Genomic DNA, 13,619 nt, shown 5'->3' with positions numbered 1-13,619 from the left:
AACCGACACTTGGGGCCCATTTCTAACTTCTTCCTTCCAGTATTTTTATATTTTGGGTTAAATCCTTACTCATTATTATGAACATGCATATATTTTCTTTCTAGCCAAGCATTATACATGTTTCTGTATAACTTTATTTTTTCTGGAATTATTATTGCCTTGTGTTTTTATTTGCTTTGTTTTTATATGCATTTTTTCCCCCAAAGTCTTTACTTATTGATAATTATTTTTTATTGTATTTTCTTTTTTATTTAGAAATTACATTTAATGGGGTGACATTGATCAGTAAGAGTACCTAGGTTTCAGTATTAATAATTTTCTAAATATTGAAATGCTTCACAGTTTTTGAATCTTCACCTCCTTCTGTTTGTTCCCGGAAACCTGTCTTCTGCTGCTTTCATCCTTCTGCTCCAGTCTCAACCTACTCTGATTCCTCTCTGGGCCTGGCACATGGGAATGCTCTGTTACACATGTCTGTCACTGCCCTAATTTGTAGCCCAGGGCCTTCCCATCACATTCTTTAGTGTTTGTTTCCTCTGTATTGAGTCTTTTGGGGCTTCTATTCTTGGCAGTGCCCGCTGTCCCACTCATGTCATCACTTCGTCTGTTCAGCTGAGTTACCCCTTTTCTGTTTGCTTTTTGACTTCTAAATATTTATTGCCTTCTTGTCTTGCTTTCTCATGTCTCCTTTCTCCTTTTTTGTCCTTTCAGTTCATTACCTTTTCTTTTTTACCTTCACTGTCATATGACAGCATTCACATCAGAGGGCAGAGTGGGAAAGAAGTGATGTCTTCAACCAGAAGTCCGTATTTTGTCTTGGCTGCCTGCAGTCCAAGCTTTGAGATCTAAGTGACAAAGGAGCCTCTTTTTCCTTTTTTTTTTTTTTAAGCTCTTTTTTGATGAGGAGATAGAGAGGCAGCAGGTGTGGCTATGTGCCATCCTGCACTGGACCATTGAATTGCTCAAGGCTTCTAGGGTATATATCCAAGAGTTTATACCTACTTTTCCTCAAGCCCCAGATTGAAGATAAACTCATACTACTGTTTTGTTTGATCTATGAATTGGTCACATTGCAACATATAATTTTTTTTTCTCATTTTTCTGAAGCTGGAAACCGGGAGGCAGTGAGACAGACTCCTGCATGCGCCCGACCAGGATCCACCCGGCACGCCCACCAGGGGGCGATGCTCTGCCCATCCGGGGCGTCGCTCTGTTGCAACCAGAGCCACTCTAGCGCCTGGGGCAGAGGCCACAGAGCCATCCCCAGTGCCCGGGCCATCTTTTGCTCCAATGGAGCCTCGGCTGAGGGAGGGGAAGAGAGAGACAGAGAGGAAGGAGAGGGGTGGAGAAGTAGATGGGTGCCTCTCCTGTGTGTCCTGGCCGGGAATCGAACCCAGGACTTCCGCACACCCCGCCGACGCTCTACCACTAAGCGCAACATATAATTTTTGATTACCAATATGTCTCTTTACTTTAAAGATTCCTGCTCTGATCTGGAAATGTATCTGTTGGGTGTAACAGGATTTTAGCTGGAAGTGTGTTTAGTGTTCTAATGGGTCATTTTATAAGCAGAATTTATAATTTGGTCATTTACTGTATTCAAAAATAAATTATACTAGTGAGTAAAATTTCATGAGGAGGTCTTTATAAAGGTCTTTGTAGTTTCTTTGAAATTTGTCTAAGTTCATTTGTGGCATTTAATGGAATTTATAAATAAATTTAACATAGGTTTTATGGATAACTTAAAAGTAATTAGGGCTATTATGATATACATAATTCAGTCTTATAGCATTCTAAAAGTTAATAGTGTTATATTAGTTTTTAGAACTAATTCTGAGCACCTCATCTCAGGTAATACATGTCTAAAATGTTTCCATTAGAACCGCTTTTGTAGAGCTTATTAAAATGTCTAATATAATGATTTTTGAGACTTTTTAAAGCAGATAAACAACACTTTATTATTTTTGTAAGGTTCTGTACTATCTCCATAGAACTTATCTGTCTGAAGATGTTTGTTGAACAGTTGAATTTTTCTAAAGATGCATTTTCTTGTCTTTAATTATGTGAACAAATTCTAATTATTTGAATCACACCTGATTTTACTCATTTTAAAAATTTTGATAGTCCGAAATAATTCAGTGATGTAATAGATCTAAAATGTAATGAAGTTTAAATATTACATTTGCAGACTTTTTTCTGCCTAAAGCCTACATTATTACAGTTCAGAAGTATGCATAGTTAAGCTTTGCATTTTCTAAAATATGAATTATTTTATTATGTTAGTTGGGATGAAAGTTAAAAACTTGTACTCCAGGCCATTAGCAAAAGACTGAGGCCACTTGCTGAGGTCAGAGACTCTGTGTCCTACTGTCTCTTATGGCAGAGCAGGTGGCCCGGTCACTTGTGCTTCCTTTCTCTCCTCTTCCTGGGGGTAGAGTCAAACTTCATATTAGGGAGGTGGAGGAACATGAATCCTATCTTGAAATCTCCTGGTTCTAGTTCCATTAACCCTCCCCATCCAGTTTTCTTAGGTTTGACTTAAAACCTTACTTGGTCTCCTCAGCTCCGAGTATTGTCTCTGAAACCCCGAGCTTTGTGGATAGGAAGGGGGCTGAGAACAAAGTTTGTTGCTGGCTAAGGGTAAACTCCTACCTTCACCTGAGAAGCTAGAAATGAGACAAGCTGAACTTACAAGTAGGAGAATACTGGGACTTTTAGGAGACACTAGAGCAGGGGTCGGGAGCCTATGGCTCGTAACCCAGATGTGGCTCTTTTGATGGCTGCATCTGGCTCTCAGACAAATCTTTAATTAAAATAATGTCAAAATTATAAAACATTCTCATGTATTACAATCCATTCATTTCTTACTGCTCATGTCCATGATTGTGGGTGACTGGAGCCAATTACAGCTGTCCTCCGGGACAACACCGAATTTTTATTGGATAATGCCTAACGTACATGGGTCATTGTATGGCTCTCATGAAATTACATTTTAAAATATGTGGCGTTCATGGCTCTCTCAGCCAAAAAGGTTCCCGATTCCTGCACTAAAATCTTGTGGACCCACAGGAAAATAAACTAGAAAAGGAAGAAGAGGCATGTTTTATTATATTGACTCCAGTATGCCATCATTTATCAGTTGTACTGTTTTTTAAATGGGCTATTAAGAAAGAAATGCTGCTGCCTATTTAACATTTTCTATGTTTTATACTCAAATTACTGAGATTGGGAAGTCTAGGGATCATCAGGAGAATGTTATAGTAAGTAACCTCAAAAGATATATTGGAATGGTATCTTGAAACTAAGAGAAAACTAAATATTAGTACCTCAAGAGTCAGGCAAGTCCGATAGCCTGCCTTTCTAGCTGGGAGCATGTATCGCTAGTTTTACTGTGGGTGGTTGGTTCCAAAGTACATTCTTTTAACAATTTGTAATGTGAATACCTCTAAAAATTATTGGTATGGTATAGTTTAATTGGCATTGTTAACATCATAGTGGTACATTTTACAACCAACATCTTAGATCAATGAAATAGGTATGATAAAAACCAATGAGAGTTGAGTGTTTGAATAGTTTGCAGGACTTTTTATATGTAGGCACTTAAATCTTGGAGACTTAATTATTTTCTAATAGAATGATTGACAACAGATAATTTACGAATTGTCCTTGTTGGTCTGAATAACCTGCATTTTTGGCATTGATTCAAGTTTATTTTCAACTGACCTTAGCTTTGACAGCTGTTTAAATATTGGGGAAAGAGATTCAACATTTTTCTTAATTTCTAAGAGCTTTGTTGAATTTAGTTATTTGAGACTCATCTTTGGGTTCTGCTTTTTGGTTTGCCACATTCCTGTAATCATTTTTTAAAATTATGCATATCTTGAAGTTTATAGTAAATTAACCAAGTATGCTGTATTTTCTTCTTTTAGTTACAAATTAAACTTTTTCTAAATGAAAATTTTAATTTGCTGAATCTCTCTACTTCCTAAGATATCGAGAGGAAAAGGCCAACTTGTTAGCATATTGGGGGTTTTTCGATGTGTATTTGAACATCATAGGTTTGTTACTTTGTTTCACGTATTACCTATCTTCCCTCCCCCCAACAAAAGCAGTTCATTTGAAGACTTGACGCCAATGACCACTCTAACAGGTCTGGATTTTCCCCTTATTTCTACAGAGTAGTTGCCAAGAGAGCAACTGAGCCAAAGCAGCAAATTTTGTTTAATGGTCTGTGTTAGAGCCTTATTGTACGATGGCTTCCAGTTGTTAGTGATTCCATTCTGAGATGGTTTTCAACGTTGCCCATGTTGTGGGCGAGTTCTCCATTTCTAATTAAGGCATACATCTGGAGGTGCTCAAGGAGAATTAGTGCAGCCTTGGAAGTACTGTGTGACTTACCCTTTCCAGACCATCTTTTGTATAACCAGATGCATGATATTCATTTGACCTCTCTTGCCTTTCTCTCCCACAGAGTATCTTCCATATTCATGTTGCACTTTGTGGAGGGCTTACCACATAATGACTTGCAATGCTACTCATTTCATTTTGAAAGCTGTCTTTACCAAATCACTTCTGTAATTCAGTACCACGCAAATAATCATTTTATAACATGGATTTTAGATGCTGATGGTAAGTGTTAAACCATTTTTCTTTTATAGTAATAGACATAGAGAATAAACTCTGGTGTTTTTTTTTTGTTTTTGTTTGTATTTTTCTGAAGTTGGAAACGGGAGGCAGTCAGACAGACTCCCGCATGCACCCGACCGGGATCCACCCGGCACGCCCACCAGGGGGCGATGCTCTGCCCATCTGGGCCATTACTTCGTTGCAACAGGAGCCATTTTAGTGTCTGAGGCAGAGGCCATGGAGCCATCCTTAGCACCCGGGCCAAGTTTGCTCCAATGGAGCTTTGGCTGCAGGAGGGGATTAGAGACAGAAAGAAAGGAGAGGGAGAAGGGTGGAGAAGCAGATGGGTGCTTCTCTTGTGTGCCCTGGCCGGGAATCGAACCCGGGACTCCTGCACACCAGGCCAACGCTCTACCACTGAGCCAACCGGCCAGGGCAACTCTGTTTCTTAAAAAGACAGACTGCCTTGACTCTTTTTTTCTCTTTCTTCTTGCCTTTGCCATTAATTTTTCTGCCCTTTTCTCTACCCTGTCACATGGTGTAAAACAACTCCTAACTTTTTCCTATGCTTATGTCACTATGTTTCTTTTTTAGACAGATCATATACTACTAGTAGTTTATAGTTGGCTATTTTCTACTTAATATCTTTGATTTTATTTTCTTTATTACATGAGTTATATATATTCAGTATAGACAAATGAATGGTGGTAATTTTGACTTTTTAGGTACATAACCTTGTACTTGTAAAGAAAGTGCTGAAGGTTTTTAATTGAGAACAAAAATAACAAGTTTTACTTACTTTGCAGTTGCTAGTAGTATAAATAAAGGTGAACATCTATTTCTGAAACTATTAGACATTACAGACTGTGCAACTTTCACTGTGATACAATTTGCTTAACAGCTACAGTCAAGGTAAAGCCTATATCTAAATAATTAAGCTTTTCAGTAGAAAGATAAATAGCACAGCTCATAGATTTTGCTAATTTTTCCTTTCCATTTATCTAATGTAATTTACTCTTGAATGAGTTTTCCTTTTAATGTTCACTTTGTCTCAGACAAAAACAACTCAGTCCTCTAAAAGTGCTTTATGAGGCTGTTGATATTTTTTGTTTTTCTATTTATTGTTGGGATACTGTTTATAGTGATATTTTCCTCCTGGCGATGGTTAGGGTGTATGCCAGACACTATAATGTGTTATAAAAGTACTTTGCAAACTGAAACTTGCATTATCAATTTATTTATTATCTTAAGGTTTTACCCTACTTCAGAATGTGGGAGAAAGTGGTTCTCAGTAAGAAGCAAAAACTAAAAAACCAACTTATTTCAGTTTTTTACTGCATCCCTGAATGAAAAACCCTCTTTAGGTAGCTGAGGTTAGATGTTTTCCAAACCTGACAGCATATAAAAAACATGATCAGCTTATTAAAAATGTCTTGTTTCTCCACCAGACCAGTGGTCTGTCTCTGGGGATTGGGCCCAGATATTAACCAGGTGATTCTGATGTGCTTGTGTGGTGTGGAACAGAGGCAAACTAAAGGTCCTCAAGTTGTAATGAGTATAGAGTAAGAAGTAGTGGGCTCATGTGGTTTAAAAGGGTGTGTCCACGTAATTTTATGGTTTTGGGGGGTGTTTGTATGTATAGAGGGAGTTAACCTCTTCCCTTATCATCTGTCATCTCATTCCCACTTGACAAATGAGAAAACCGAGGCTCAGAAATGCAAAGTAGACACCTAAAGATCTAAGCTTTTTTTTAACCAAAAAAATAAGAATTGAAACAAAAATTGGTACTTGAAGTAACAGCTTCATTTATTTTGAGAATTCATATAAATATCAGAAAAACTCATTTTCTGATGTTGTTGGATAAATTACGCAGTACTGTATTCTAAGTCCCAAAAGTTAAATATACTTAATTTTTTATATTTTAAGAAAGAGTAAAAACTTGTTTTCAAAATTCTGGATGTTGTAATTTTTGTTATCCAAATAAGGACTGTAAGAATTGGTAGAGAAAAATAGTGACATGAGAATATGGTCATGCTTTGGAGTACTCTCCTCAGTGGGTGTACAGTGGTACAGAAGTTAAAGTGGCCAGAGAAAGTTAACCTGGGATGGTGGTGTTGAGTGTCTGACCTCTTTTACTTCCTTCCTAATTCCCCAGGAAGTTGGCTGGAATGTGATGACCTAAAAGGCCCGTGTTCTGAAAGGCATGAGAAATTTGAAGTTCCTGCTTCAGAGATACATATTGTTATTTGGGAGAGAAAAACAGCCCAAATGACAGATAAAGCATCTACCTGTATTCCACTTCAGAAGACTAATGATCACCATGCTTTCGGGGAAGAGAAACGGGCACTGCCAGCCTCGGCTTTGGCACCCTCGGGAACACTCCCCCCAGATATGTCCGTTGTTCCTAACCCTCTTCCCCAGGGTGAAGCTGTAGCTCCTGGACCTCATTTACTTTCGGGTCCAAAAGGTGTGGTTGACAATGATGTTTTACCTTTGATGCTTGAGAAAATACAGGTTAACTCTGGAGGTTTCCTACTAGAAAATATACCTGTGGCTGAAAATGGAGTGGCTATCAAAACAAATACTTTGCAGTCACAGGAGTTGCTGATGGCTTCTTTAGTATCAGCTCCATGTAAGGAAAAGCTTACCCAAGGCCATTTTGTGAGCTTCAGCTTTCCACCTCAGGTTGTAAGTGCAAAGATGCAATCAGTACAGCCGATTTCAGGAAGTACTGTAATTAAACCTGTGGTTCATATTCATGCTACTGGTCCTATACAGGGAGTCAAGTCGGTAGAAACTGAGGATACAGTTGCCTTAGAGAAGGATGTTCTGTTGAAACAGTTTCTTTCACCGAAAACTAAGGAATTAAAACCAGAAGAGATCATTACACCTCGGGTATCTAATTTGAAGAGAACATTTTCTCAAACCATAGAAGCCGAGTCATCCCAGAATCCATCTCTTAGAGAAAATCTGAAGAAACCATTTGTGGGCAGTTGGGTTAAAGGCTTACTAAGCAAGGGTGCTTCTTTTATGCCGCCTTGTGTTTCAGCTCATAATAGAAATACTGTTACTGTTTTGCAGCCTTCAGTTAAGGGGGCAAGTAATTTTGGTGGCTTTAAAACCAAAGGTATGAACCAGAAGACTCACCAGGCATCCAAGAAGGCTCGTAAGTGTGCGAGTAAGCCTCCTCCAGCCAGTAAGCCTCTTCCAGCAAGTAACCCTCCACCAAGTCTTCCATCAGCAGGTCACACAGCCTCTCCACACACTAATGTTAAAACAGAACTGGAAATGTTGAAGAAACATGAAAACGCCTCATATGGAGCTCACCTCAACCACAGATCTTGTGGAAATGAAAATGGTGTTTCTTCAAAAAACCATGAAGACTCCAATGAGAGTCAGATTCATAAACTTCGTCTAAAACTTCGTAAAAAACTTAAGGCGAAAAAGAAGAAATTAGCTGTTCTTATGTCTTCCCCTCAAAATGGAAAACTTTCAAGTGAAAATTTAGAACATGTATCCGATTGTGGGTCTCCAAGTGACAGTCAGTCATTAGAAGACTTGTTAAAAGAACTACAATATCAAATTGATATTGCTGATAATAAATCTAGAGGAACCACCATTCCTAGTGTTACTCCATATAGTGGTCAAACTCATGAAGAAATTTTGGCAGAATTATTGTCTCCTGCAACTGTTTCAACAGAGCTTTCAGAAAATGGGGAGGCTGACGTCAGGTATTTAGAAATGGGGGATAGCCATACTTCAGCACCAGTACCTAGTGAATTAAATGGTATTCCCCAAAACCCACATCTGAATCAGGACCATAATTATTGCAGCCCTACCAAGAAAAATCAGTGCCAGGTTCAGCCAGACCCAGCAAATAATGCCTGCGTCAGAACATTGAACTTGGAAAATTCCTTGAAGACTGATATTTTTGATGAGTTTTTTTCCACTTCAGCATTAAATTCTTTAGCAAATGACATGTTAGATTTACCTTATTTTGATGAATATCTGTTTGAGAGTTGTTGAATGTGTATTAACTTTTTTTTTTTTAGTTTAATATTTATTGTCTGGGCCAAACTTACTGTGTTTTTTAGGTAATGTTTATACACTGGCCTTGTCAAGAACAAAATGTAATAAGCTGCTGAAGGTTTTACATTTGGTTCTGTCCATATGCATGTAATTTATTTTATAAATTAAAATGACCAAGAATCTGTTCACTTGTCAGCTTCATTTTGTATTTATAGGATGATGAGGATTTCAAAATGTTAAAAATGAAAAACAAAAACAAAAAACAGTATGTAGTTTCTGGCAATTTGTACAGTTTGGAAACATTATACCTTTTAATTTTTGGTTACATTGGTTCAGGAAAAACACCAATTTATCTAAACTTAACTTGCTGTATATGATGTATGACTGCATGACTGTTTTGTTTTGCTGATGGTTGTGTGGTCTTATGTAAGAGCCTGAGCCTCTTTCTAACAGGTAGAGTGGAATGTCAGCTTACCCATACACCTGGTCTTCTTTCCTTACAGAGAGTGGCAGGAAACCTTGTTACTAGAAATTTAAGTAATGGTACTAGAATGTAAGTAATGGTAGTGATCAATAAATGACTTATAACAGGAAAAAGTAATCTGTTTTTGCATTGTTGGGCAAAGAGTTTACATTATTATAAATATCTTTCTCCCCAAGACGTTTATTTCTGTAGCCAAAGTGGGGCACCATCCAGCAGTTCTGTTTTGGGGAAAAAATAACCAGTGCTTACAGATCTTGCTGTGTGTCAGATCTTGTTATTTATAAAACAATTATGTTTCTGTGAGCAAGATACTTTTTATTACATTTAACACATAAGGAAATAGCATAGAGAGTTGTAGAACAGGGATTGGAGAGTATGGTTACTATGCCAGTTGAAAGTGCTGAACTTGCCAAGATAGGTTCCCCTTCTCAAGCTTCATTTAAAGTTTGGCTGCCCAGGAGTACCCCTGCTGTAGTGATTTGATAGTAGTAGCAGTTACTAAAATTTAAGGGTAGAATACTTTGCCAGGGACTCAGTACTTTATAATTGACTTGTCAAATTTACTCCCAAACCTCCCCCTCCTCTTCTTGTGATTACAAAAGTAATACATTTATTGAAAGGGGAAAGTGGGGAGCTACAGAGAAAAACCAAGGAGATTTTGGATCATCATCTTCACAGAATGGTAATAGCTACTACAAACATTTTCATATTTTTATGCATGTGGGACTGTAAAAAGTAAAAGGATTCTATTGTACCTATTTGTATGATCTTTGTTTTTACTTAATGTTTAGTGAGCCTTTTTTCCATCTTACAGTTTCTGACAACTTTTGGATAGCCATGTATTATTTATATATTGTGTAGATTACCATTGTCTCACCAATCAATATGTTGAAGTGATTTGTAATGTCTTGTTATTTATTGTCAGTTGTGTACAGGGATTATCCTTCTTGATAAATTTTGGCACAGATCCAGGTCTTATTTCCTGGGAGTGGAATTGCTAGATCAAAGGATATGCACTTTTAAAAGTCTTAATTGCATGATTGACTTCATGTGAAACTTTTTTTAAAAACTTAAGGTAATGAAGGTTTTTACCTCTGGTTCTGCTTTAGTTGTTGAATGCTTGTTGACTCTTCTTAGTTTAATATTTATTTTTGTCTTCGAAAAGCCTACTATGTTTTAGGTAGTGTTTAAACACTGGCTTTGTCAAGAACAAAATGTTCCTGAACCCTCATCACTATGGGGTAGTAGCATTGACAGGGGAGCCCTTTGCTGTTTTTGTTTACATTTCCGTGATTGCTTTTGAGAATAGATACTTTCCATAATTTGATTGGCTAGTTGAGTTTCTCTGAGGAATTGCTTATTTATCTTTTATTTGTTATTTTCATTCAAGGATTTCTAGATTTCTGCTAAGTGCCGGTGCACTGCTGTAAACCTGAGATAAGGCAGTTAAAAAAAAAAGGAAAAGAAATGTTTGCTTTTTAGGAGTTTACCTTCTAAACAAGGAGATACTTTTATAATATTAGGTGATGATAGGAGACACAGTCAATTCTTGTTATTTGCAGTACTTCTGTTAAAGCCACTGTGAATGCTGAATTCACAAATACTGAATGAACCATTGCTCCTAGGGTAAATAATGTTAGGTTTTTGTGAGCTTCTGGTCACATTTTTGTTAACTGATCAACAAATAACCTTGTTATTTGTGTATTTCTGTTTAAAGACACCTTATGAATACAGTGGTTCTCCTCATCCTCAAGGAGCATGTTCTAGGACCCCCAATGCATGCCTAAAGCTGTGGACAGGACTAAATTATAGACAGACTTGCCTATACCTGCGTCCCTATAATCAAGTTTACGGCTTCTCTGGGGTATTTCTGAATTGCAGCATCATTGCTCTTACATATTGGGGCCATTATTAAGTGAAATGAAGTTTCTTTGAATTGTCACTGCAATACCAAGACAATCAATCTGATAACTGAGATAGCAACTAAGTGGTGGGTGGGGAACGTCTACAGCCTGGAGATGCTGGACAGGCAAACGGAGGATTTACATCCTGAGCAGGAAGGAGTGAAATGGCGCAAGATTTCACCAAGCTACTCAGAACAGCATGCAATTTAAAACTTACACACTGTTTATTTCTGGAATTTTAAAATTATTTTTTGACCATGGTAACAACGAACCACAGGAAGTGAAACCACAGATAAGGTGTGGGGGTGGGGGGTGAGATTAGTGTATACGTTGTTGGTTCATTGAACACAAAGCCAACAGCACTACAGCATGTACAAAGCTGATCTAATAGGTTTTTTTCTGTATTTTTTCCATCTTCACTAGACAGTATTTAGCACTAGGGGCCATTTTAAAATGAAATCAACAAAAAGCACAAAAGGTTTTTTAAAATGTGACACTAGACTATAGAAAGCAAAGTGTGTGGAGACATGTTTTTCACTGCTCTCTGCATATCTGTACATGAATATAAAAACTTCATTACTGATTTTTAGGGTTACAAATACATTTTAGAAAGCAGGCAAATTCACAAATACAGAATTTGTGAATAATGAGGCTTGACTACAGGATGTCACATGACCTAAATACCATGGAGAAGAAAAGTGGATGAGTGGGAGGACTCTTAGACTGAGAAGACTTGGAAGGATTCTTGGAGGTGGGAACTTCGTGCAGCCACTGCAATGAAGTTAGGGAGTTGACTTTGTGACTGGATGAAGGGAAGAACAAAAGTCCTGAGAAGTGAGGGTACTTAGCATGATTGAGGACAGGGAAGAGGCTACTGTGGTTGAGCAGAGTGAACAAGGGAGAGGTAGAACATGAGGTTAAAGAAGGTGGATGCCAGATCTTGAATGGCTTTGTGGACCATAGTGAAGCCTTCCCTGTACATGAGAATCATGAGAAGCCACTGGTTTCAGGCAAGGGAGTAACATCTGGTCTAAGTTTTAAAAGTATCACGGAAATTTGGAAAAGGACTTCAGTTGGTCAGAGTAGAAGTGCTGGTCTGTTGTAGCCTCTTAGAGTTGAGGGGGCGATAGCTGTGTAGGTATGAAGAAGTAGTTTAATTTGCATTTCAAAGAGTCAACAGGATGTGTTGATGGGTTGAATATAGGATAGAAAGAGAAGTCCAAGATCAATCTAAGGTTTGCTGCCTGACCAAATGGGTTGTGCCATTTCCTGAGATGGGACTAATTTGGGAAGAAAAAAATTTAAAGGAAAGATTAAATTTTGGATATGTTAAGTGTGAGATCCCTTTTTGTAGGGGAACTCATTGTAGTGATACAATATGGCTCCAGTGGCCGAAGCATCTGGGAAGCACTGTACTATCTGTCACTTGGCTCCGAAAGCCAGAATGCTGCTGCCCAAAGAGAAACCTCAGGTCTCAGGAGAGAGGTTAATGACTATAGAGTGTAACAACTGCCTGATTTTGTCTTTTAATTTAGAACTACATTGTTCTTTCTGGTCTATGTGACTACCCACCATATGGTTTTGCTATTAACCCCCTGAAAAAGGGACCCTATTATGGGAGGAGTGTAGATTTTGCCCAGCCCACCACTATTATCAGAACTAGCCGGGATTCAAATTGCCCATCACTGTCAACCAATCATAGAGATGGAGCTGAGTGGTGTAAGAGTGTCTTTTATTCAAATTGGCAGCAACCTGAGAATGCAGGAAGCCTAAAATTGCATCCAATTCCTGCCTTATAGTCTTAGTTGACTGGTCAGTTTATGTACTTTTTAGGGGCGGTTAGCAATTTAGTAAAGATCATGCAATTAGTCACAAAGTACGTAGAAGGTGGGAGTCCGGTTGGCAGGAACATCTCCCAGCAAGTTCTCCTGATGGTGATATCTCCAGGCAATTGGGGCCAGGCACTTCTGAGGCCATCTGCCTCTAGGAATTACCTGCATAAAAAGACTCTCTGTTCTCTTTGGGAGGCAAAGTAAAGATTTAAGTTTGTGAACTAAATTCCTAGTTATTTATAGGGCCTTGACTCTTTATAGGAATTCTGTGGCTATGCTCTTAGAACTAATTTGTGATTTAACCTCTCCTTAATCTTTAGGCCCCTCCCTGGTGTCTGCTTCCAAAGAGGCTTCCCAGGCCTTCCTGCAAAGATAAACTTGCCACATTTCTAAGGGGAAGGCCAGGGAGCTATTAAGAAAGAATAGCAAGAAAATCAACTATTTCCTAACCCCTGTTGATGACAACTAAAAGCTGCTTTTACTGAGGCTACATTTCTAACTCTGGAGTGCCCTATCACCATCACCAGAGGAAGCAGCTGCAGTGCCCATGTGTGTAAGTTTCTCATATTGAGGCTCTTATGAATTTGGATAAGGCTATGTGTCAGTTCTTCAGAATCTATCCTGAATTTAGACTTTTGGGGCTTTCCCCCAACACTTAGACTTCCAAGTGGAGAGAATTTCATAGGAAGATGGAGCTGCAACGCTGGAGCCCAGGAGAGTTGGACACTGGAGATGCTTGTTCAG

The 13,619-nt window shown here is 38.4% G+C and overlaps 1 protein-coding gene across 3 annotated transcripts in view; it reads left to right on the top strand.

Annotated features, from left to right (window-relative positions):
- Positions 1 to 9,237, top strand: part of USPL1 (ubiquitin specific peptidase like 1) — a 48,455-nt gene extending 39,218 nt beyond the window's left edge. For all 3 annotated transcript variants that reach the window (XM_066258913.1, XM_066258914.1, XM_066258916.1), the window contains 2 exons: positions 4,472 to 4,629; positions 6,782 to 9,237. In XM_066258913.1, coding sequence (XP_066115010.1) covers positions 4,472 to 4,629; positions 6,782 to 8,652 — 2,029 coding nt within the window. In that variant the 3' untranslated portion in view covers positions 8,653 to 9,237. The remainder of the gene's footprint in view (positions 1 to 4,471; positions 4,630 to 6,781) is intronic.
- Positions 9,238 to 13,619: the final 4,382 nt, after the last annotated feature.

Source organism: Saccopteryx bilineata, chromosome 2, assembly GCF_036850765.1.
Source record: "Saccopteryx bilineata isolate mSacBil1 chromosome 2, mSacBil1_pri_phased_curated, whole genome shotgun sequence".
NCBI classification, from domain to species: domain Eukaryota; kingdom Metazoa; phylum Chordata; class Mammalia; order Chiroptera; family Emballonuridae; genus Saccopteryx; species Saccopteryx bilineata.
This window is presented reverse-complemented; position numbering and strand designations above follow the sequence as displayed.